The 22,218-nt window shown below is 45.4% G+C and overlaps 1 protein-coding gene across 1 annotated transcript in view; it reads left to right on the top strand.

Moving 5' to 3' along the window:
- The window catches only part of LOC128379081 (BAH and coiled-coil domain-containing protein 1), a 60,815-nt gene that overhangs the window by 32,109 nt on the left and 6,488 nt on the right, over positions 1-22,218 (top strand). The window contains exons 3-20 of the mRNA XM_053338695.1: positions 4,415-4,540; positions 4,723-7,026; positions 7,965-8,079; positions 8,196-8,395; positions 8,882-9,040; positions 10,476-10,765; positions 11,071-11,410; positions 12,254-13,204; positions 14,577-14,746; positions 14,919-15,055; positions 15,244-15,357; positions 18,203-18,317; positions 18,604-18,835; positions 18,991-19,185; positions 20,501-20,674; positions 20,809-21,092; positions 21,426-21,506; positions 22,025-22,151. Of these exons, the coding sequence (XP_053194670.1) occupies positions 4,415-4,540; positions 4,723-7,026; positions 7,965-8,079; positions 8,196-8,395; positions 8,882-9,040; positions 10,476-10,765; positions 11,071-11,410; positions 12,254-13,204; positions 14,577-14,746; positions 14,919-15,055; positions 15,244-15,357; positions 18,203-18,317; positions 18,604-18,835; positions 18,991-19,185; positions 20,501-20,674; positions 20,809-21,092; positions 21,426-21,506; positions 22,025-22,151 (6,114 nt within the window). The remainder of the gene's footprint in view (positions 1-4,414; positions 4,541-4,722; positions 7,027-7,964; positions 8,080-8,195; positions 8,396-8,881; positions 9,041-10,475; positions 10,766-11,070; positions 11,411-12,253; positions 13,205-14,576; positions 14,747-14,918; positions 15,056-15,243; positions 15,358-18,202; positions 18,318-18,603; positions 18,836-18,990; positions 19,186-20,500; positions 20,675-20,808; positions 21,093-21,425; positions 21,507-22,024; positions 22,152-22,218) is intronic.

Consider the following 22,218-nt stretch of genomic DNA (forward strand, 5'->3'; position numbering starts at 1 on the left):
TGCAGTAGCATCATTAACACTAGTATTACAATAACATGACGTGTAACAACAAAGCTAGCTGAGCTAATGCTGCAGTTCAATGCTCCACAAAAAGTAACATGAAAAATGGTTACCATCATCCTACCTACTACTGTCATCATTTAGTTGACCTCAAATGAGGCCTCACAGTTTCTCTTGACTGATCCTCTACAACATTAGTTCAACATTGTTAGCCATATTAGGTGCACAACATGCTAACATCACATTCAACTGGCTAAATATACAGTAAAACAGCATAAAACAAGGGAAAACTTACAGCTTCCAAGTTTGAGGTTGAGTTATGGACAGCTGGTAGGTTATCTATCTATGACACAAATATAACAGTTAGTCAATGTGGGGGTATTTCCAATAAAAATATAGTGCATTCAACATGTCTTCACCTTCTCAGATGATGGGAGGACATAAAAAACAGTTGTGTTGGTTTCTATCAGCAAATAACAGAACTTTGATTCACTTCAAATGTACATTCAGTTGGTTTCAGTGGACGGGAACTGTCATTCTGCTAGGGGGTAGGTATATGTTCAACAGAGCCCTTTATGGTATCATAAAGGGAGCCACATTTAAACAGTGTTTATGCACAAACATTTACTGAAAAATAGAGTAGGAGAAAAAGAGAGAGTATGGTCTTTTCCCATAGCTTGAGGTCTGACACATGGGGACACATTATGTTGAAAAGACAAGAAAAAGTGCATTTTCCACAATATGTGACCTTTTTAATTAGAAGAGAAACAGTCCAACCTGAAATGATTGAAAACAATGTGAAAGACGTGAAAGAGAAATATGGCATTTATGTTTGCTTCATGTATTAATTTGAGGAATGTTACAGCCTCCTCATCAGTCCACACTGATCTGACGTTTTTGTCTGTCACCATTTTTCTATTCTTCAGTAGAGCAGAAGCTTGAGGGATTTTTAAGTCACATGCTTCATGTACATCATGATTTATCTATTATTTCCTTTGCACTTTGTCACTTGAAAACAAAAAAAAATACACTGACTTTTTAATGTCAGCCAAGTGTAAAAATGTTTTTGTTCTAAATATATATATAAATGTATTTTTTTTTTTCATTTTAAGTCACGTTTTCTTTAGTGCACAAATTGAAAAAGTGTATACATACACAGAGGGAGAATGTGCTGTGGCTGTATGTGACTGTGGATGCAAGAAGGGAAAAAAAGGTAAAATGCAGTAAGGGACAGATGTAGTAGAATACCAACTAAAATAAATGTAATGTAAAATGTTTTTATAATACCTGGTGAAATGGATTAGGCCCACTGAGCTTTTGAAACATTTATTTTCATGTTTGGAACAGTTTAAGTAAACCCCACTGAATCAACTCAGTGGAAAAAATTTTAAAAAAGGGGAAAAACTGTGGGGCCTGAGGCCAACTGGCTGTGATCCAAATGACTTCTTACATTATGCCAAAAACAATCGCAGCCTCCTATCTCTGTCCACACATATAGACACACATGCATGCACACACACAATTGCCTCCATACACCTGTCTAATCCACTTCTGTTTGATACGCCTTTCCAAGCCTATCTTCAGTTGTCCATCTTTCCTTCTGTGAGCAGTTGCTAGCTTTTCCTTTTGTGGGATTTAAGCTGCACCCCCACCTCTCCTCTCTTCCATACTACTGCCTCTTTCATTCACACCCCCCCCCCTCTCTTGTGCCAGCCTGCATCCCTTCCTTTCAATTAGTCAAACCTGAAGAGATCCACCACAGTACTGCCCCTCCTCCGCCAAACATTTCTCATCTCTTCTTCTCTTCTCCTCCCTTTCTGTGTCTTGATGGTTCTGTCACTTTTTCTCAATTAGCAGACCTGACAGGCAGCTCAGCCTGCTCCTCCTCTCCTCTTGGTCTTCCTCTGCCATGCACTCTCTCTCTGTCCCTCCATCTCTCTATCACTGAAATGTTGCAGCAATTTTCCTGGAGTCAATATACAATTAGGGATTTATGTCATTTTTCCTTCTAGCAAAGTGAAGAAACTTAGTCCTTCATCAGTAATTGTATGGGCTGGAGTCTTCATAGCAGGTATAAGAGGAGCTGATAGGAAGGGAGAGAGGATGGCTCTTTGCTGGCGAGAATCAAAACACTGTTGTTTGCCTCTAATTCAGCAGGCTTAATTCTCCTCTGCCTCTAGGTGCTGTTCTATATCCAGCCCCCTTCTTTGTCCTCCCTGTCGGCTTGCTTCTCTCAACCCACCGTGCTGTGAGAAATATCTTCAGAACTTCTGGAAATCCCTCCCTGGGATGTAGCTCTGTTTGTTCTGCCTCTTGCCCCTGCTCTGCCCATGGAAAGCAGGGCATGCGCTGTGAACTCCCCTCTGTCATTCACTTGCCGATGCTGACATGTTTATGTGTGTGAGTGTGTGGAAGGAGAGAAAGAGAGTGAGGCTGCTGTGCAGTCAGCAGACTGCACTAAGACCCTGCTCACGTCGCCTGCAGCAGCAGCAGAAGCAGCAGCAGAGGCAGCAGCTCCCCTTGTCCTGCCCAGATTAATGGCTGAATGGGCTCTGCCGTGCCCAGCAGTCCCCCTCTTGCCGCCCCAGTGGAGGGCATGCTGAAACTGAGCGGGTTGGCATTATCGGGCACAGCCAGACCACGCTGTGAAAAGGGATTACGCCGTCAATCGTCACGCTCACAAACAACATGCTGCCGCAGAAAAAAAGCCCCTCTCCCAGCTTGGATAAAGACTGCCAAACAGCTCTCTGCATTTCTCCCTCCCAAAATCTGAGAAAAACGTCTTGCTTAAACAAAAGATCCCCCCTCCTCCCACTGTAGATGAATTGGCATAAATGTGTGTGCTTATTAATCATGACAGCAAAGACAGAGGCAGAGACAAAAGGGAAGAGAGGAAAATGAGTAAGAGAGGTAGAAAAATAGGTGAAAAGAGAAAAAGTGAGGGTATGTAATTATCACCCCATTGCCCTCCTCAGAAAGCAGCACCTCCTGTGTTATTGCAGGGCTGTTTGCCCTCTCTGTGCATTTCATTAATTAAGATGGGAGGATACGGAGGCCGTTCTGAGACGAGGTCATTAAGCCCACCACAACACTCCTCCTTCCCCAGAGCCGGCTCACAGCACCAGTCCCATTGTTCTAGCAGCAGAAAGTGAGACATTCAACACTCTGAGCTGCTGTAAAAACCATGGCGCTGCATAAACACACACACATACACACACACAGCCAAATGAATTGCATCTGTGCTTTCCGGGATCAGGTCGCATGCTTGCCAACACAAATACGTCTGTCTTTCATTTAGCTTGTACAGCCATGTTTTCCTCTCTTTCTCCCCCTCCTCCTTCCTTCACTCCTCCTATGAGTTGTGTTTGGAAGTGAGGCTCGAGGGTGAGACAGGTGCAAAAGCAGGGAAAAGGAGACGTGAACCACCTGGACTTATCTAGATGACTCAGAGGTCACTGTGATACTTGCATGTGGCGCTGGTGGAAAGTAGACTGCCTGTCTTAATCACACTTAAATGGATTAAAAAAGAAGCATAAACCCCAAATGACACTCTTCTCTTTGTCTTTATGTTCCTTCTTCTCTTTCCTTCCCTCCCTGAAATTGGTTCACTTATGGTGATAGTGCAGAGTGTTACATTTTCTTTTCCTTACTTATTTCCGTACCTTGTACATCATAAGCACCACATCACATCATTAAATCTTTCTTGCAATGGTGTGAAACATTTAAATAATTATGCAGTAGCAAGATGGGTCAAGTTATTTCACATGAATTTGTTTAGATGTTATATGTACCTAATTGCAGTGGAAGTGGGTTGTCATAGTGATGCTCTTTCTTTGTCCTAATATTGCCATGGGCTTTCATCTCTATCCATGTCTGTCTCCTCCACCTTCAAAGTCCTTTGTGTTTGTGAATGTCCCATTGCAAAATGAGTTTTGTGTTTGGTTTTGGTATAATGTCCTCCAGATGGGTTTGATGTAATAAGCACAGGTGTACTGGCTTACAGGCCCAACATCCAAATGACCTTTTACCCTCGAAGTAGGTCAATAAAGGTCAGCCGCCCAGCTCTCTCATCATGGTAAACAGATGCTTCAAATCTGTCCTTATCAATCCATTCAGATGGAGGAAGGTGCCACTGCCAGTTTTGAGAGAGAGATAAAGAGAGAGCCATATGTTTCACAGTCACATTTCATACATTACAGCAATCCCCAAGACTGAGTGTGTCTTGCATTGTTTGCATTCTAAACTCAGGCAGAAAAGGCAAACATGACAGGCACAGCCAGTGCTTATTTGCGTATGAACACCACCAGCTGCATTGGACCTGAAGGATTATGCTGGGTTAGTCTGGATAAGTGCATCTTGGTGGTTATTGCCCTGTGTCAATTATCTCCATCCCTCTCTGTGCTTTCCATCTCAGCTGCTCCAGGGTATCCTCGATTCTCAGGGAGTCTGGCCCACACTTTCCTACCCATGAGCCACTTGGATCACCATGCCAACAGTGGAGTTCTCTATGGGCAACACCGTTTCTATGACACCCAAAAAGGTGAGGCACAAGATGATTAAAATTTAATCAGACAGAAATAAGACATTTAAATCCAATTTATACAATATAGTATGGTGTAATTTGATTTGGGATATTGATATAAGGATGCCTAGGGACACTATCATGAGAGCTGAATAATCAAAATCATTTTGTCATTGTCATTGCCTTCCTTCCTCTCTTAGAGAACTTCTATCTTCGAGGCCTCCCGTCCCAGCCACCTCTCATCTCGGCCAATCACAGTCTGCCACCAATGTCCAGGGCAGGTTCAGGACACTCTCAGGGGTCCTGCAGCAGAGATAGAGATCCAGGGATAGTGGCAGGTCTACATAAGGGTCTTAAAGAGGGATCCGTGGAAAGAGGAGTAGTACCTGTCAAGGACAAAGAGAGGTCCAGTAGCAAACAGGAGACAAAGGAGAGACAGCAGCAGCAACAGCACCACAGTCACCAGCCACCCCAGCCCACACACCACCACCATTCCCACTCCCATCAGCAGCACCCACACTATCCACAGCATCCACTGCCCCTGGAGGAGGTCAACAGTCGGGCACTGGAGAGGCATAAGGCATCACTCACAATGGAGTACAGCAAGGAACACCCTCAGAGTATGAGCAAGCCCCTCAGTGCCTGCTTGCACAATGGCAAGATGCAAAATGGAGATGCAGGAACTGGAGCAGGGGCTAAGGCCTCCATGTCCAGTTGTGGAGGGGAGGGCACAGCCCTTGGGTCTATGGGTGGTGGGGGGAGCAGTCAGGTCAGACATATGGGGTCCAGTGGCAGTAGTCGCTGCACCAAAGAGGGGGTTAGTGGGGAGATGAGGATAAGTGAACAACCCTCAGACTGTCTGGAAAGGGGTCAGGCACCACTCCACCACTCTCTGTCCTACTCTGTACCCCCACCTTTACACATGGGTTCTGCTGCTGGAGGGACACATCCCCACCCACATCCTCATGCTCATCCCCATACACATCCTCACCCAGGGGGCTTTCACTGCCTTCAGCTCCACCCTAGCCACCCACACCATCCGCATCATTCCCATCATACACACCACCACCCAGACTTTTTCTGTCCGGCCCCTCCTGCACCTCTAGCCAATCCTGCCTCACATGAGAGGGGGCCAGCCAATGCGGGGCGAGAACCTAAAGTCACAGGGCCTACATTTGTGCCATCTGTGGCAGACCTGGGGGACAAATCCAGTGGGCCATTCCAGCTTGGTAACCCTGATTGCCAGGGTGTGGGCGGTGGAGGGGGAGGCAGCAATACAAAGGACAAAGTAATAGAAAAGAACGGAGGCGGTGGACACCATAGTAATTGGCACAGAAAGCAGCAACAACAGCAACAGCAGCACCCATACAGAAAGACAGAAAAGGCTCCAGAATGGCTGCAGTCCCACCACCAACACATTCAGCCCTCACAGCTTCCTCAACCTCCTCAACAACAGCCTCCACATCCCCAACAGCAGCACCAGGTTGTACGATCACGCAGTGCTGAGTGTATTAACAGTGGTGTGGACATGGATGTGTTCAGACCCTCACTATCCCAGGGGCCCAAGACTGGACACTCTGTCCCTCATTCTGTCAACACTTCTCCTTACAGAGACTGTTCCCATCCAGGACCCCCACCTAACTCCTCCCCACTTGGAAGTAAAAGCATGGGTCAGCATAGTGGGGCTGGAGCCACTCATGGCCCTGGTCCTGGAGGTAGCTGCTCCTTACAGAGAGATGGCCAAAAGGTAGCCAGAATTCGCCACCAGCAGCATGGCAGACCTGGCCCAGATGCTGCTTCTCCAGCTGAGCTGAACCAGGCGACTAGTCAGGAGATGAAAAGAAAGATGGACATGTCCACTTATGGTTACAGTAACAACAGTGGACAGCAGCACCACCACCAGCAGCCCCCGGTGCCACCCTGGGCCATGAGGCCACCTCACCACATGTCACAACCAGAGGAGGAACAGAGGAAGTCCTACATGGAGTTAGGGGCCAGTGGTGGGCAACATTCCCAGCAGCAGCAACAGCAGCAACAGGGAATTAACCTGCCTCCTCCTCAGCCTCCCCCTGCACCTCCCCTCAGTCAGCAACAGCAGCAGCAGCCTCAGCAGCAACCTGAGCCCCAGGGCCCAACTCAGGGGGAGAGCAGTGCCATGAAAAGCTTACTTAAGTACAGCAACCAGCAACAGCCACTGCTCCTCTCCCAGAAAAGTCCTTTTGGGGGGCTGGGGAGCCTCAAATCAGGTCCTGCTGGGGGGAGCTGTGCCCTACAGGGTAACAAACAGACTCTACCTTCCAGGAAGGGCCCAGCCAATGACAACGAGCGCCCTGATTATAATGGGCGAGGCCGGGATATTGGGGAAGCTGGTCATGGGGAAAGTGAGGTACGACAGCCACCAGTGGGAATTGCAGTGGCGGTGGCCAGGCAAAGGGAGCCAACTTGTCGTTCAGCAGACAGTCATCCCAACAGCCGACAGGGCAGGGTACATCCCTCTGTGAAAGGTAAGCAGTCTAGGTCACTGCCTCTCTTACTTGTGACCCATTGATGACCTAGCTGTGAAAAAAAAGAAACAAGAAGAAAAAAACAGGTCTAGGTTGAAAAAGTATGAAAATAGTAGTGTTACTGAGCATTTTTTGATATGAACCTTAATTTTTGGTGGATGCATTAAGAGATTTGTATGACATGTAATTCTCACTGCCTTTAACTATTTTTAGCACTTAATACTAAAATAGGTTTAAATATAATTTGCTCCACAGTAGTACAAAACCATTCCTATCCACTTTGATGTCTTTATGTCTTATTTAGCTTTCTTGTTACCCATAAGCAACAATCTGCAAATTTCACAGACATGAACACATGAATTCCAAGAAGTAATTTCAGTAAGAATAGCAATTTACATTACATCAAACTCCAAACCCATATTATTCTTTTGTTTTGTTTTTTTAAACAAACACAACACACACACACCACAATTTTGCTTTTCATTCAATTTAGCAGCCTTTACCAAAAGTAATTATGTAGCACTACTATTTCAAAACATGGTAACAGTACATAATCAGAAACATGTGTGGCATTGCTTGTACTTGTTTGTACTCACTGCCCGCAAATCCATGGTGTCATTGTGAAAACACTAGAAAGAACAGATGAGATGCACCTTTATTGGGTTAATCAAAATACAAATAACGCATCATTAAATTGCCTCATTTGGTTTCATTTTTGGGGACAAAATTGAAATATTATGAAAGAAATAGGCCATCACATAGTAAAATAAAGTAAAGATGGTTTTTATTGGAACAAACTAATAAGCAGTGAGTAATCTCTTGTGAGTCATGGTAGTGTTTTGAGAAATGACAAGAGACTTGGTAATATGTCCTTACAAGGAGAAACAATGGTGAAAGCAAATGGTTAAGCTAATGTTAAGCTAATGTTTGCCTTACAGGACCACCACGCTCCATGTATCCCTCAGATCCTTCCACCGAAGAGGAAAGGAAAAGGATGAGTGGGGAACAGATAAGTCTGACTTGTTTGGACAGAGAGAGAGAAGCATATATCAGGTAAGTAACTGTAAAGTTATTGTTTTAATACTCACAATTTAAATCTGCATCGTTAGAAACCTTTAGCATATTGGTCCTGACTTATATTTCCTTATCTTTGTCTTTTGCTGATGCAGGGATAACAAGGAAAGGGTGGAGTTTGCAAGGATCCACCCCTCCAACAGCTGTCATGGGGACCTCACCTCTCATCTCATGGTGCCAGGTGGGACTTCCCTCCAGTCTGGCCAATTAGGAGATCCTACTGCACATTCCGCTCACCATCATTGGATGCCAAGAACTGGAAGCCCATCTCTCTGGATGACAGGACACTCTTATGGTAAGAATATATTGATAGTTTAAGAAATTAAAATTCTAAAATTATACTATGATCAAATACTATAATCTTTCTAGCTGTTTGACATTATTGAGTTTTTTCACTGCGATCATGTAAAAGAGTCCTGCTTTTCCAATTTATGGAATAGATAAAAAAGTTAGGATATTTTTATGCCCTTCTGATTTGAATGCCAGATATGGTTTTATAAAATATTGTTCAGCAGCAAATGCTTTAGTTTTCTTTAATGGCCACAAAACTCAGTGCCTCATCTCAAATGTGTAAAAAAGTCAGTAGCCAGGATTTTACATTATGCTGAAGAGAACACATAATTTCAACCTACGATCTTTTTATTAGTTCCCATTCAGGTTTAGGATTGATTGCATGATTTAGTCTTTATAGTGAGTAGTAGTTGGAAGTATATTTGTAGCTGTGTTTTACATTGACTATGATGGGTACATCATTTAAACTGATACCCTTTCTGTAAAGCAGGTATAGGCCATACAGCTCTGCACCAGAATCTGCCCCCGGGTTTTTCTGCAGCCATGTCAGGCCCTCTACAGCCAGTCCTGCCTCTGCCTCAGGACCCCTCTGCTCAACTGGTGGTCCTGCCCACTGACTCTCCTGCCCATCCTGCAACCCATCACCTGGGTATGTCATAACCTTGCTTTCTCCTCTAAGCCGAGTGTATTTATGAGACACTTTAAACGAATGTGTCTATGTAAGTGTATACAATGTGGACTACTGTATATTCTGGGGCTTCACCTCCCACTGACTAATGATTAACAAAATGTTATGTCAGTGTTTATGTAATCTGGCGAAAACATTTTAAAAAATTGTTTGTAATCATAGTGATTCAGTGAAGACTGCTGACGAACTTCCTTATTCATATTCACAGCCATGCACAGCCATGCACACCAAGCCACACACACACTCCACAATTCAAACGCTTCCTTCACAGCACCTGTTTGGCCTGGCAAGAATAGTGCTCTCAATGGGTCAGGGTACTCTTCCAAAGCTATATATATTAATATATATGTGCCTCCACATTCACATGCATACATAGTGTACCACACCAGAGGAACAGGACGTGTGAGAGTGAGGGAAAGATCACTTATTCAGTGAACTGGCTGTGAAATTTAATTAGTTCACATTTTTTGATAGTACTTTTCCTTCTGTGCTCCACGGGAGTTAAAGCTGAGAAAAGAAGTGCATCCACAAAAGCTTTCCCACAGGAAACATTTATGTATCCCAGTTTATGGCTCTCAACAAGGATTTTTGGTGTGTCTGGGAAAAAGGGGGTGGAAGGGAAAGTCAATTGAGATGTATTTGTTAATGGAAGTGTATTGTACACAGTGCGAAAACACCAGTTTTTCAGTTCCTGTAGTGTGGGCCCACTACTTCCCAAGTGGGACCTCTGTCATAGCACATCACCCACATCAAGTTGCACTGGTCCATAAAGCCGCATAATGAGAAAGATTGTCCACCCACAGACATTGAAACTAAGCATCCTGCTGGGCCATTTCACAGACCCCCTTTCTGTGGTTTGGCTGGGCAGGTGGGACTTTTTGGCAGAAAGATCACACTGAACGCTCCAGTGAGACCTGCACGCATTTTCAGTCCAGTGTTTTGACCTTTTAATCAACTTACAACCACCATCATCTGTTTGCATTTCATCATTGTCATGACTTTTTTCCAGCATTCCAGCAAACTCTCAAGGCAGTTCTTAAGAGACAGCTTTCTGTTTAGAGCGGGGGAGAGTGTGGGATTGCTTCTGCCTGGAGAAATGTTGTTGTGTAAAGTCAAAAAAATGTTTGGAAGAGATTTGTCTATGTCGATGCTATAAAATGGGAATACAATGGTTTTTAAATGATCCATAATGGTTTCACTGTGTGTGTGTGGGTGTGTGGGAGGTAGATAATGAGATATATGGATAAGACAATGTTGTATTCTAGTGTTGCCTATAGTATAGATATGTTTAAATCCAAAGGAGAAGGTTGCTAAAGTGTGTATGTGCATGCATGTCTTTTTGTTCTAAGGTAGCTCCCTCCATCACATTCCTCCACCTCCTCTTCTTTCTCATTAGATGTGATGGAGCAGCCAGGGCTGTGGCCCCCTGTGTATGGTGCCCGGGGCCCACCCTCCCACATGCAACATCCTGCTGTGTACTCCCGATCCCAGTTTCTACGGCAACAGGAGCTGTACGCTCTCCAGCAGCATCAACAGCTCCAGCATCAGCATCAACATCAGCACCAGAGCCACCAGTCACAGCAAACACAACCACAGTCCCAATCCCAGCAGCAGCAGCAGCAGCAGCAGCAGCATAGAGCTGGACATGGCATGGACATGCAACATCAAACCACTCACAATGCACAGGTGATTATTAAGTCTAGATATGCAAGTAACATGACATTTTTAGTGTGAGGAGAGTTTGATGAACACAGACTTATCTAGACTGACATCTATTCACAAATACAAAAGAGAACAAGTCTCAGGCTGAGTGAGTCATGAGTCAGCTTGAAACATCACATGGCTATTAATCATATTTATTCTACATTGTAATTAATTGGTTATTACATTACTAAAATAAGAATCAACATGCTTGTGGTTTGAAAGCATTGTTGGGCCCTTCAGTAAATATAGTTATTAAAATAATTTGTATTTAATTGCCATAGATGCAGAAGAGACCAGATGAGACCTCAGTTGAACTGGAGGAACTTATTTCAGAACCCAGGACATCTAAACCTGCCAAGCCCTACTCTTACAACCCGACTCAGAGGAACACCTCTCCCCCTGGGGCCTGCACTGCTCACCTGTCCCCTTGCTGTCAGTCCCCGTCACTGCAACCACATCCAAAAAGCACTCCTTCTACACCTTGCCCTGCTCCTAGCCCTGCTGTTACAGCCCCTCACTCACCTGCCATCAGTCCAGCCCCACCTCAGATGCCCAAGGGGGCAGAATCCCTGGACAAGAGAGGAGAAGGGCAGCCCCCACAGGACTACCCAGAGTCTTTGGAGCCTGGTAAGAAAGAACTTCAAAAATAGAAAGTTGTGCCTTAAAGTCTCTCTGCTGCCTTTGTTGCAATGCATGCAATGGCTTAGGTTCAGGCAACACTGATGACATCAGGTGAAAGTCTGTCAAAAACATGCTGTTGTAAATAGTGTAAGATGCAGTGAGTTACAGATGTTAAGCTAGATAAGTCTGACACACAGCAGAAAGGACAGTGAATTCCAGGATATAGCAGCACCTTGTATATCGTCAATGGTAATTGAAATACCCACTATTCTTTTTTTCCTGGTGTTATGGTAATGTGTGGGTGACTCTGTTGGCAAGCCCCTGATTGACTAAACAGCTCAAAGCTTCAGAAAATGGCTGCTGGCTGAGCAGGGGCTTTCCAGTATCGTTACCTTGGTAATGACTGAGAAGCACCTCATTCGCAGCCCTCACCTTTCCTCCAACCCCAAAGGCTCCACACTCCCTTCATCATCATTAATGTCTGGATAACGGCTGCCACACGCCAGAGGAGTTTTGTCAGGCATTCTGATAAACCTAAAGCCTGGCCCACTTCAAATAATATACTCACACAGGGCTGCATGTGGTCCTCTACCACTCTTACTGCTGAGAGATCAAGGCAGAGTGCCACTTAATTTCCTTTTCCTGTTTTTACCCCTCATGAACTCAAAGGTAGAAAGTTAAGTTAAGGATGGCCTTGATGTGTAAGGATTTTCAATTTGCATAACACCTCAAAAGTAAGGTTTTCTTCAAGAGAAACTGTGCTTGTATATCTGCTAAAATATCATCTTTTTGTGCAAGTTTTAATTAGAATTGTTGACGATTGTATTATGTATATTTCTTTCTCTCTAGACTTGCCTCCTGGGTACACCTACCCTGCTATTGCAATTGGCTACAGGAGTGGGCCCTCCCCCCAGGATGTTCAACTGGCTGAGCCAGCTGACCTGGAAGCAGTCCAAGTCGAGCCTGCTGAGCATGCTCCCCAGTCTCTCTCCAGCCTAGGGGAGGAGCTAGACTGCCAAGCAGTAGTCAGACCCCTCCCAGAGACACTCCCACCTAAGGAAGGGGAGCAGGAAGAGGAGGAAACAGTGGTTGAGAGAGTCCTGGAACAGAGGGAGGATGTGGAGGCTGCAGTGGTGACAGCAGCCAACTATGTGCCTGGAGAGAAGGAGGTGGAGGAGCAGGGGCCCGCTGAGGAAGAGGTGCTGGTTTGCCCCCCTGCCGACAGCCCTGTGTGCGAGGCTGCTTCCTGTCCAGTTCCCCTCTCAACAGAGGACCCTGAAAGGCCAGAGGCTGTCATCACCTTGGAAGAGGAAGAGGATGATGAGGCTGCGGGTGAGGAGAGCCAGGTGGCACATGCTCAAAAGGTCAATATGCCTGGAGACCAGCAGCCAGAGCTGGCCACCATCATTGAGCTTGACCCTGCTTCCCCTGCAGCCCCTGAGCAGCAGTCCTCAGTCCCTGAGGAAGCAAATGACCATGAGGAGCAGCACAGGAACAAGACATCCCCCGATGACACCTCAGTGGATTTGGTGTGTCTTTCCCCTGCCTCAGCTTCCACCCCTAGTCCTAACCAGGCAACTGTCACCTTGCCCCACAAACCTCTTGTGCCCTGCTACTGGAGTCTTGAGCTTCTGATTGCTGCTGCCTTCTGTACAGATGTACCCCCGTTTCCGTTGTTCCCTTTCAGTACGCCATCAGTTGCCCCATCACAGCCCAACCCCCACCAGGGTATGGAGCTTCTGAGTGAGCTGGCAGATTTGGAGCTGCAACAGCAAAGGCACACCTGTGGAAAAAGCAAGGGTGAGGGACAGTGGGTCCTACATTACTCATACACATTAACATGCACACAGAAACACACTCATATGAACAGAGTGCACTTCTCTCTCATAGTTTACCCTCCTTTTCCTTGGTGTCCACTGAGACCAACTCCCACTCCCCCCTCAGGCCTAGCCTCCGTCACTCTGCGTTCCCTCCAAGATACTCCTCTCCTCCTGCTGGTCTCAAGAGCCTCTGGTGGATTCTAACATGTCCCCAGAGAAGCTGACTGCATGCCTGCTTGCCGTTCCTTTTCTTTGGTGTGTTAAAGGCACTTTTATTTCCTAAAAGGCTGTTCTAATGATGCAGAGGCCTCAGGAGAGGAAGAAGAAGCAGGAGGACAGGGCTGAACTACCAGTGAGGGGTGTACACCTCCCTCCCTCAGTCCTCTCTCTCCCTTGCAGCTTTCCTTAGGGAGCTGTCTCTCCATCCTGCCGCTGTTTGATCCAGACGTGTGCACAAATGCACACACACACCCAAACACACATAAAACACATACTCAATTGCAAATACACACACTTTAACAAAAAAACGGGGAAACACAACACGTTACTGAAAGTTAGTGTGTAATCACAAAAGCAGTCAATGTTTTCAGCACCCTGGAGCATTGCCTGGCTAATTAGACCCCATTGTTTTAAAGTGCCTTTAAAAGCTTCCTTGTTTTTCAAAGCGCCATGTGTGTTTTTTTATTCATGCAAAAGGATGTTTTGTATTTACCACAGCATCCTAATGCATTTAACTGCTCCCAAAAGAGGGTTCTATAAAAAGAGTATCATCAACTGATTCCAGAGTCAGTGATGTTGTCTTCGCGATGCAAAACTGTTGACAGCTCAGGGAAGTGGCACATGTCGTTTTAGAGTCACAACAATAGACTTTACCAAAACAAGTAACTAAAGAAAGAGGAACAAGAAGAATCAGTCTTCTTTATATATTCATGTAAAGATGTGACATCAGTACTTTGCCATGTTTCTCCATCTCTGTGACTAGACTGCAACCCATAATATTAAGCCTCTTATTCAGTCCATTAATGGCAGATATTTCAGTCAGTACCAAAGGCAGAGAAGGCGATGTAGAGAGAGCATGGCCCAGGTGGCTACTGACATAGCAGCATCTGTTGAGCCCACATTGATATGACGTCTGAAATGACATGCTGCTCCTTGTTCATACTAGTTCAATGTGCCCAATTTCTCTCTGCTATATTACAAGATTACTGCTGAAATAAAAATCCACATGCTCAGGTGCACACATGCCTTTCACATGCACAAACTGAGGAAACACGATTAGGTCACTTGTTGTGTTTCTAAATCAAGCATGCATAGCAACCAAATAAACATTGTTTTCTTTTGTTCCATAACAGAAGAGGAGTTGCTGATGTTTGACCTCCAGAGCCTTGCTACCCTGGCCACAGCCCGAGCACTGGAGATGGGCTCCCAGGAAGCCAGCAGTACAGGTTCAGGCCGGCACTTCCCAGCCCGCAGAATCCTCAATTTACGTAGGAAATGTAGCTGGACACCTCGCAATGAGCCAGTAAGACCACAACTACAGTGTGCCCTTGTTAAAGTTTCAAAACACACATTGATACTATAGGATTTCCATGTCTTTCATTGAAATAAATGAATAGATAACTCAGTGAAGAGAGTGTTTTACTTGAATCCTTTAAGACTGTTAAAAAAATAACCACTAATGATGTGCTCTTCAGGTGTGCCCAGCTAAAGGTAGCATGGAAACAATGGACGGTCCGGAGCTTGCAATGCGTGTGAAATTGGCTGAGCTACAGCGTTGCTACAAAGAGAAGCAGAGGGAGCTGGCCAAGCTTCAGAGGAAACATGATCATCAGTGAGTATGACCTTATCCTCCTTTCCCTCAAGCTCATCACCACCACTGAATTCAGGGATTTTGTTAAAAAAATATACATTTAACTCAAGATAAGTAATTTCTAATTCTTTGCTGCTACAACCTTTTGAGGATAGACAATATATATAGTATCTCAGTTCCTCTCTGTTTGCATATGATTTTGCAAACAGAAAGGAGGAAACACCTCGCAGCCCAGCACGACGAGGACCGGGGCGGCCAAGGAAGAGGAAACCCACCCTCACTATGGGTCCAGTGTCCTCATCTGAGAGCCAAAGAAAAGTCAAGTAAGTATCACACAGCCCATCTCCGCAGGCTGGCTGTAGTCCAGTGTTGCCTGATAAGCCCCTCTGTATCACTGGCATACAGGGACTGCCTCTCATTGGCATAAACAGGAAATGGGAGAACACAGCTGAACCATTCAAGGAAGTCCACTTAACCCTTTCTAATGTAATCAACACTGGCGTTAATTGTGAAACAGCATAATCGGTGTCAGTTGCGTGTATGTCTGCTCATACAAAATATTTATGTATGCTTGATATAGACTACACATACCTACAAAACCGCTCAAAGGTCTCATTAGGTTTCAACCAGCTAAACCTCGGAGGCTTTACTGTAGTGCATGTTGAGCTTACGTTGGCTGGGTTTGGGGGGGGGGGGGGGGGGGGGGGGGGGGGGGGGGGCTGGCTTGGGGCTGACAGGCAGAGGATGTAATTAGAGTACTGTGAATTCTCTTGTAATCTGTCCCAGCAGCAGGAATGTGACACACCACTGCCATTACAGCCCCACAGGGTCACCATGGGTCCAAAGGATAACATGATGGTCAGACAGTCCAGGCACTCAGAGATAAGCTGATATTTAGAGCTTTCATACAATGTCTGTGAGCATGTGTGATGGAAAAAACAATTAGTGGAATACATTGAGAAGTACAGAGTAATAAAAAAGTAAGAGGGGTACAGCGATGAAGAGATTGGAGGATATTCAAGAAACAAGGACCCTATTTTATCTCAAAATGTGATGATGACATTTAAAAAGTGCAAGTGTCAGCTTCTGTCAATAAGGGGCACCATTGCTGTTTGGTGGTGGTGGTGATAAACCTAAAGGGTCTGGAGGATAAAGGTTTTCTACCAGGCTTCTATTAGTCTTGTCATCAGGGTTTGAAAAGGCTTGGTGCACTAAATGTCACCTTGGAGTGTTCATTCTCTCTGTCTTCTCTTCTTCCTTCTTTTATCACTGTGGTTTTGGGCAATGGTCCACAGTGTTCCCAGCTGCCCCTCTGCGATGTCACCTCCACTCTCCTTCCACCCATGTACCCCTGCCCCCTTGCTAGGCCAGTGCTGATCAGAGAGTGGGGATGCTGATGCTGGGTGACAATGACACCCAAATGAAAGGGTAACGGGGCCAGGGCCCTGCAGCGTGGTGCAGTGGAGGGCGGGTGGAAGCCTCCATTGGCTTGTGGAGTGTTTTTGCCGACCACAGTACAGTAAAGTGCAGTCAGTCTCTATTGTCAAAATTTCAGCCACAGCTATCCACACCTGCATTTTATTTTCCTCCAAGGCGGCTGGGGTGTACTGCCTTTTGTGTTGGCAGATCAGTGTGTACAATGCAGCAGAGACTGACACGGTGCTTCTGAACGAGAAGCAGGCAACCAGTCTGGGGACTGATTAGCCTCATGTTGCGTTACACAGCAGGGTTATGTAAAAGCATGTACTGTACCTGCCACTCATCCCATACAAGACACTGATGCTTGGGTGCTATGATGGAGGGCAGTGGGTCAGTAGGTAACAGCCCTGCCTTTTAGTATCTCTTTCCTTACCTTATTCTGCTTGAGCTACAGGGAGCGTGTGTTAGTAAGCGGTGCATTAAAGCCCCCCCCCCCCTTGCTTCGCATTCAATGCATCTGTGCAACTTGGTATGCATGCAGCTGTGTGCTTATGAGCATTTATGCAGGCATTGTTTGTTTTTGTGCATGCATGTGTTATTCCTGTGGGTAGAGCACTGAGGTCTTTTGTGGTGCTGCTTTGATTGGGGGGATGGCAGAAGAGAACTAACGCTCGCCAGCAAACCCTGCTAATCAATTCTGTTTAATTAGTCACTGTACGCTCAGCCGCACCAGCCCCCCGCAGAGGGGAGGGACTCTGTCACATTGTGTTCATCAGCAGCAGAAGGCAAGCCATGGTGGGATGTGCCTCACAGGGACAGCTCACACTTCACTGCCACCTCTGTCACTCTCCTGTCAGTCAGTGGGCAGACAGTTCCACTGCCCGACGGTCGCCTTCATTCTTTTCATGTTCTGTTACAGATGCATGCTGACACACTCTGATTATGAGATTTACACACAACTGGGGCATGCAGACAGTACATTCGCTGTGCTCAGATGCTATGTGTTCCTATGCTGAATACACTTCGAGAAGTCTCACTATTAGATTACGAACAATGTGTAGTCACAGAATTGTATGTGGTACAATATGCAAACAAAGAACTAACATGACATTTTGAATAGACCATATTTATCTACTTCACATTTAAACCTTGCTTACTCTGTAATGTGACTGATTTCCGATGCTGTACAAACACTAGGAGAGGGGAAGTTAATCTTTTGTTTGAGCAAGGCCTGGCTCATGTTGGTGTGGTCTATGGGCAGTCTTCCAGAGGGAAATTCAAGGGCATTTGGAGTGGTTGCCCTATGATGCTGCTCACTGTAGGGGAAAGAGTGTGCCACAGTGATACGAAAATGCAACTGGAGAGCTATGATATTCACTATGAACAATAGAGCTGCATACAAATGCAATGCCTTCCAACCATTCACTGTATCTTTCAAAGCTGAGCGGTGCTTCACAGGCTGCAACGACACTCCCTAGATAAAGAGTTAAGGCTGCTTATGCCACACTGCCCTCAAATAATCCCAGGTTCCTTGTTAGATCCCAATTTTTCAAGTGTGTGGTTCAGACACAGGACTATCCTTGTCCTTTTTTGTTATTCTGTTCATCAGACAGAGAAAGGAGAGTTATTAGATCCCACAGAGAGGTGACTCAACTCTGTTTTCCCCCTGTGATGTCCTACCCCCTCTTTTTTCTTTCAAACCACCGCCATTCTTCTCTAATGAATGCCTCTCCCTTGTTTTGACGGCAGGTCTATGGGGGCAGGCCATTCCCTGACACCTGAGGACCTAGGAGGGGGTGGAGACAGTCAGAGAAGGAAGAAGAGGCTGTCCAGTCGAGGTTTTGAGCGACTCAGCAGCACACAGGTCAGGTCTTGTCCTCTATGCGAAGTAGAAATGAAAAAGGCTACACTTTGTTTCTTTGTGTTTGATATATTCCTTTGTTGCATACTATTTCTAATTAGGTACAACCCTCAGGAGTCAAATTCTCTGCTCTTCATATTAATATCTTTTTCACTGGGGCTTCTACTATTCTTTTTTTTCTCTGTGTGAGAGCAACTGAGAGCCCTCTTCCTCTGACGTTCTGATGCTTTTGCGGCTTCTGTGACCGGGAGTGTAACTGGCTCTCTCTCATCTCTCTCTGTTGCAGCAGATAAAAGTGCAGGGCTGCAGAAAAAGCAGTCTTCACAGTGTGCTCAGCTCCAAGCTGGCCGTTGATGTGGCTCAGCTCAAACAGAAGGCCCAGGCTAAAAAGAATTTCTCAGGGATGGGTTCCAGGGACAAGGAGGTTTCGCCTTGCAACTCCAACCCCAAGCATGGACACAGAAGCCAGGGCACCAGTAAAGCTGAGTTCAGGCGAGAGTCAGGGGGACAAAGTGACACAGGTAGATACGGGCAATCACAGAATTGATTCTGCCTCATGCTGTTTTGTTTTAATATGCACAGTGCTGTGTTGTCAGCTTTATACTGTTGAATCCATAAAATTTCACCAACACTTGACCTAGATTTGAACTTTAATGGATGTGGCAAACTCTCTCAGCAGCCAGTGTGGACAGTGGCCCCCAGGAGAGCTGGACTGGACTGTTGCGACGCGGACGTAAAAAGGGAAGCACCATCTTGACGCAGGGTTCCTCTCGTCTGAGCCAGCCTAGAGCGAGGGCTCTTCGTGGCCAGAGACAAGAGGCAATGGAGGTGGGAGAAAGCTCCCCTCCAGAGAGTGACTCCTCTGATCAAGGTGAGGTGGTGAACACTGAAATTTTGTTATGAGACACAGATATAGGTAGTGAAACTCAGTCCCAACCAAAATGTCTCAGTGGTAAACAGTGTGGAGGACATGGGTTTGATTCCTTGACCCTTTCTCAATGAAGTTTGCATGCTTTCCTGTGTTCACACTATTGACTTCTGGGTTCTTAACTATCAAAGACACAAAGAAGGTAAATTGGGGGATTCTAATAGCTAGCTATGAAGTAATACCCTACACAAAACTAAAATTCTACAGAAAACAAATGAGCGGTGATTCAGACAGACAACAGTCCTCTGTTAAAACTATGCAGGGGGCTACACCGGTGAGGTGTGTGGCTTCATGTATTGCTGAAACATGACATACAATCTAAGTAAACAGATTAGTGAATTTGAATACTTATCAGATGCCAAAACACTGCACAGTTTTATAACACTCATGTTTGGATTTTACAGCTCTATAAAGTTATCATCTCAACAACTATTTTATTTCCACAATGTAAATAGAAATACTTAGTTCACATTACAAAATAATCCACCAGGAATGTGCGCTTGCATGGCCAATGTCTAAGAATATAATGTTGTATTTCCCTGGATTGGCTCCTCCACTCTGCTGCTGGACAGTCTCCATTTAATGCTCATAAGGACTGCATTTATTTCAGCACATCTGACCTGTTTCAAGTTAAAAATAAAGAAACAATCTCTGACATATTTATGTCTGACCTAAGGATAGCTAACACATTGAATCAAGTATTCTCTTTAGACGTGCAATTCCACTTTATCTCTAGTGTGCCTTTTGTTAATTTGTAAATCACTTTGAAAGCCATCAGAGGTGAGTGAAAAGGTGTTGATGAATGTCTTATAAAGGACAGAGGTGTGCATGGACATTTGACACTTCAGTGATCAGCCTTGTTGGCTGGTCTAGGCTAGATGTGCATCTACAGCTGTGGACACTTGCCTGTGAGAGGCTTTGACAGCCCTGGAGACTAGCAGACTGGGTCTGGCTTGAGAGAGAGTGCAGTAACAAACACACACACACACTCACAAACTCACTCCCACACTCCCTAGCACACTAGCTCTGTAGCATGTGGCTTCACACCAGGAAATACCATTGAGGCAAAGCACTTCATACATCATTTCTGTGAACAGTTAAACTATTTACTCAAATGCTAATGAGGTGCCTGTGAAATGATGGATAGAAGTTAAAGAACTTTGGTTAGTAATGACTTAAAGAGATGGATTTGAGAAGCCAAGTAAGTTCATAAAACCTACCTATAACTCTATACTGTATTGCTTTCTATCTCCATTAGAAGACGAAGAAGAGGACGGCAGTTATGACACTGATGAAGGTCAAGACTTCAGAGTCCAACCCCCCAGAGATGTTACTTCTAGCTCCTCTGTGACAGGTCCGAGTCCCTCATCTGTTGTAAAACTAGAGGCCAATCAGAAAGCGAGGAACAAAAAACAGAGACAGGAGCTTTATGGTAAGACTGTCCTTTGAAAATGATTTATAAGTCAACAAAGCTGCCCCACATCTTCATGGGAAGCATCTGTTTTGTGTTTCTCCTCCTGGCTTGTTAGCTTGGTCTAAATCTGTTTCTCTAATTGAACTGCACAGGCTCCCAGAGTCTGTCTGGAGCAGAGGGGGAGGTTAAAGTGAGGAAGAAGCCCCCCTGTAGGCTGAGCCTGGCCACTGCAGTCAAAACCCACCATGAAGATCACCGCCCTGAGGGGGTTAGGAGGCCATGTGGACCACGATCGAAGGAGCCTCGGTGGGGCAGCCATGGGACCAGAGGCAACCGCTACCGGAGGAGCATGGGACTGGCCACCTTTCCAACCACCAGTGAGAGGCTAAAGAGGGCGACACGCAAGAGCACTGTGCTGAGAGGAGCAATCAATAAGGTTAGCAGAAAGTCTTTTTTACATACATTTTGTTATAAATAATTAGTAAAACTATACATTAATGCTAATAAAATGATAGAAAGTCTAAGCACTCTGCTTGTAACTTATCACTTTATGGCACAAATGCATATGGTAGTAAATAGATGGATGATATAGAAATATTAAATGATGGGAAAGAGTTCTAGCAGTGGCCCAGCAGATGTCAGGAATAAACTTTTTCTCATTTGTATACACAAATTAGACATAATGTTCCCATGAATTAATTGCAACCTTAGTGCTTGTGGGGATAGGTCACACTCTCACCCCTCCTCTTGTCCATCCTCACTTCAACAGCGGAGAAATTGCTGGTCTGTCCAGTCCCCTTCCCCAAACAGTGAGGAGGGCTGCAGAGGCCGAAGGGGCAGGGACCAACAGGTACAGTACCAGTTCCAGTGGATTCAAAAAGCACTCAATCGTCAAAAAAACAACAACCAAAAACTCAGGAAATCAGACACATGCAAACTGCCAAACAGGATCCAATTCAGTGAAAATGTCAGTCTTCTTTGCTTTCTATTACCAATTCTGACGTCTTACTGTCCTAGATTTCTCACCCTAAGGGCCGTTACTGTAGAACTATTAAAAGTACTTAGCACATTGCACATAGCCCAACCTCCTGCTGTGTAATCCTAGGGGAGGAGAAGTTGGGAGAGAAGGTGTAGCAGAGGAGGTGGCTCACACCTTCTGCTGTGACAAAGTGATACATTTTTTAGAGGAAAATGACTGCTGACAGGAGATGGTACAGGCACTGTGAAGTCTCCTGTGGTTAATTGCTACTTTAAGTAGCATACTAAACAATTTGTGCTTTCTTCAATCACACTTTCTATCTCCATGCTTATTTTTAATTCCCTGCATCCACCTGTTCTCCTGACCCTCCTTTCTGTTATGTTCTACAGCCAAAAGGACGAGCAGTGAGTCGGCTGCTAGAGAGCTTTGCTGCTGATGAGGGCTTTCAGATGGATGGCAGCAGCTTCTCCGAAGAAGAGGAGGACAACAGCTGTTCGTCCAGCAAGAGTCTTGAAGGTAAGAGATAACGCTTGTACACATCTTGCACCAGTGTTTCAAGCAGCAGATAGTTCCAGAGATGTTG

This window comes from Scomber japonicus, chromosome 18 (genome assembly GCF_027409825.1).
Source record: "Scomber japonicus isolate fScoJap1 chromosome 18, fScoJap1.pri, whole genome shotgun sequence".
In the NCBI taxonomy this organism is placed as follows: Eukaryota; Metazoa; Chordata; class Actinopteri; order Scombriformes; family Scombridae; genus Scomber; species Scomber japonicus.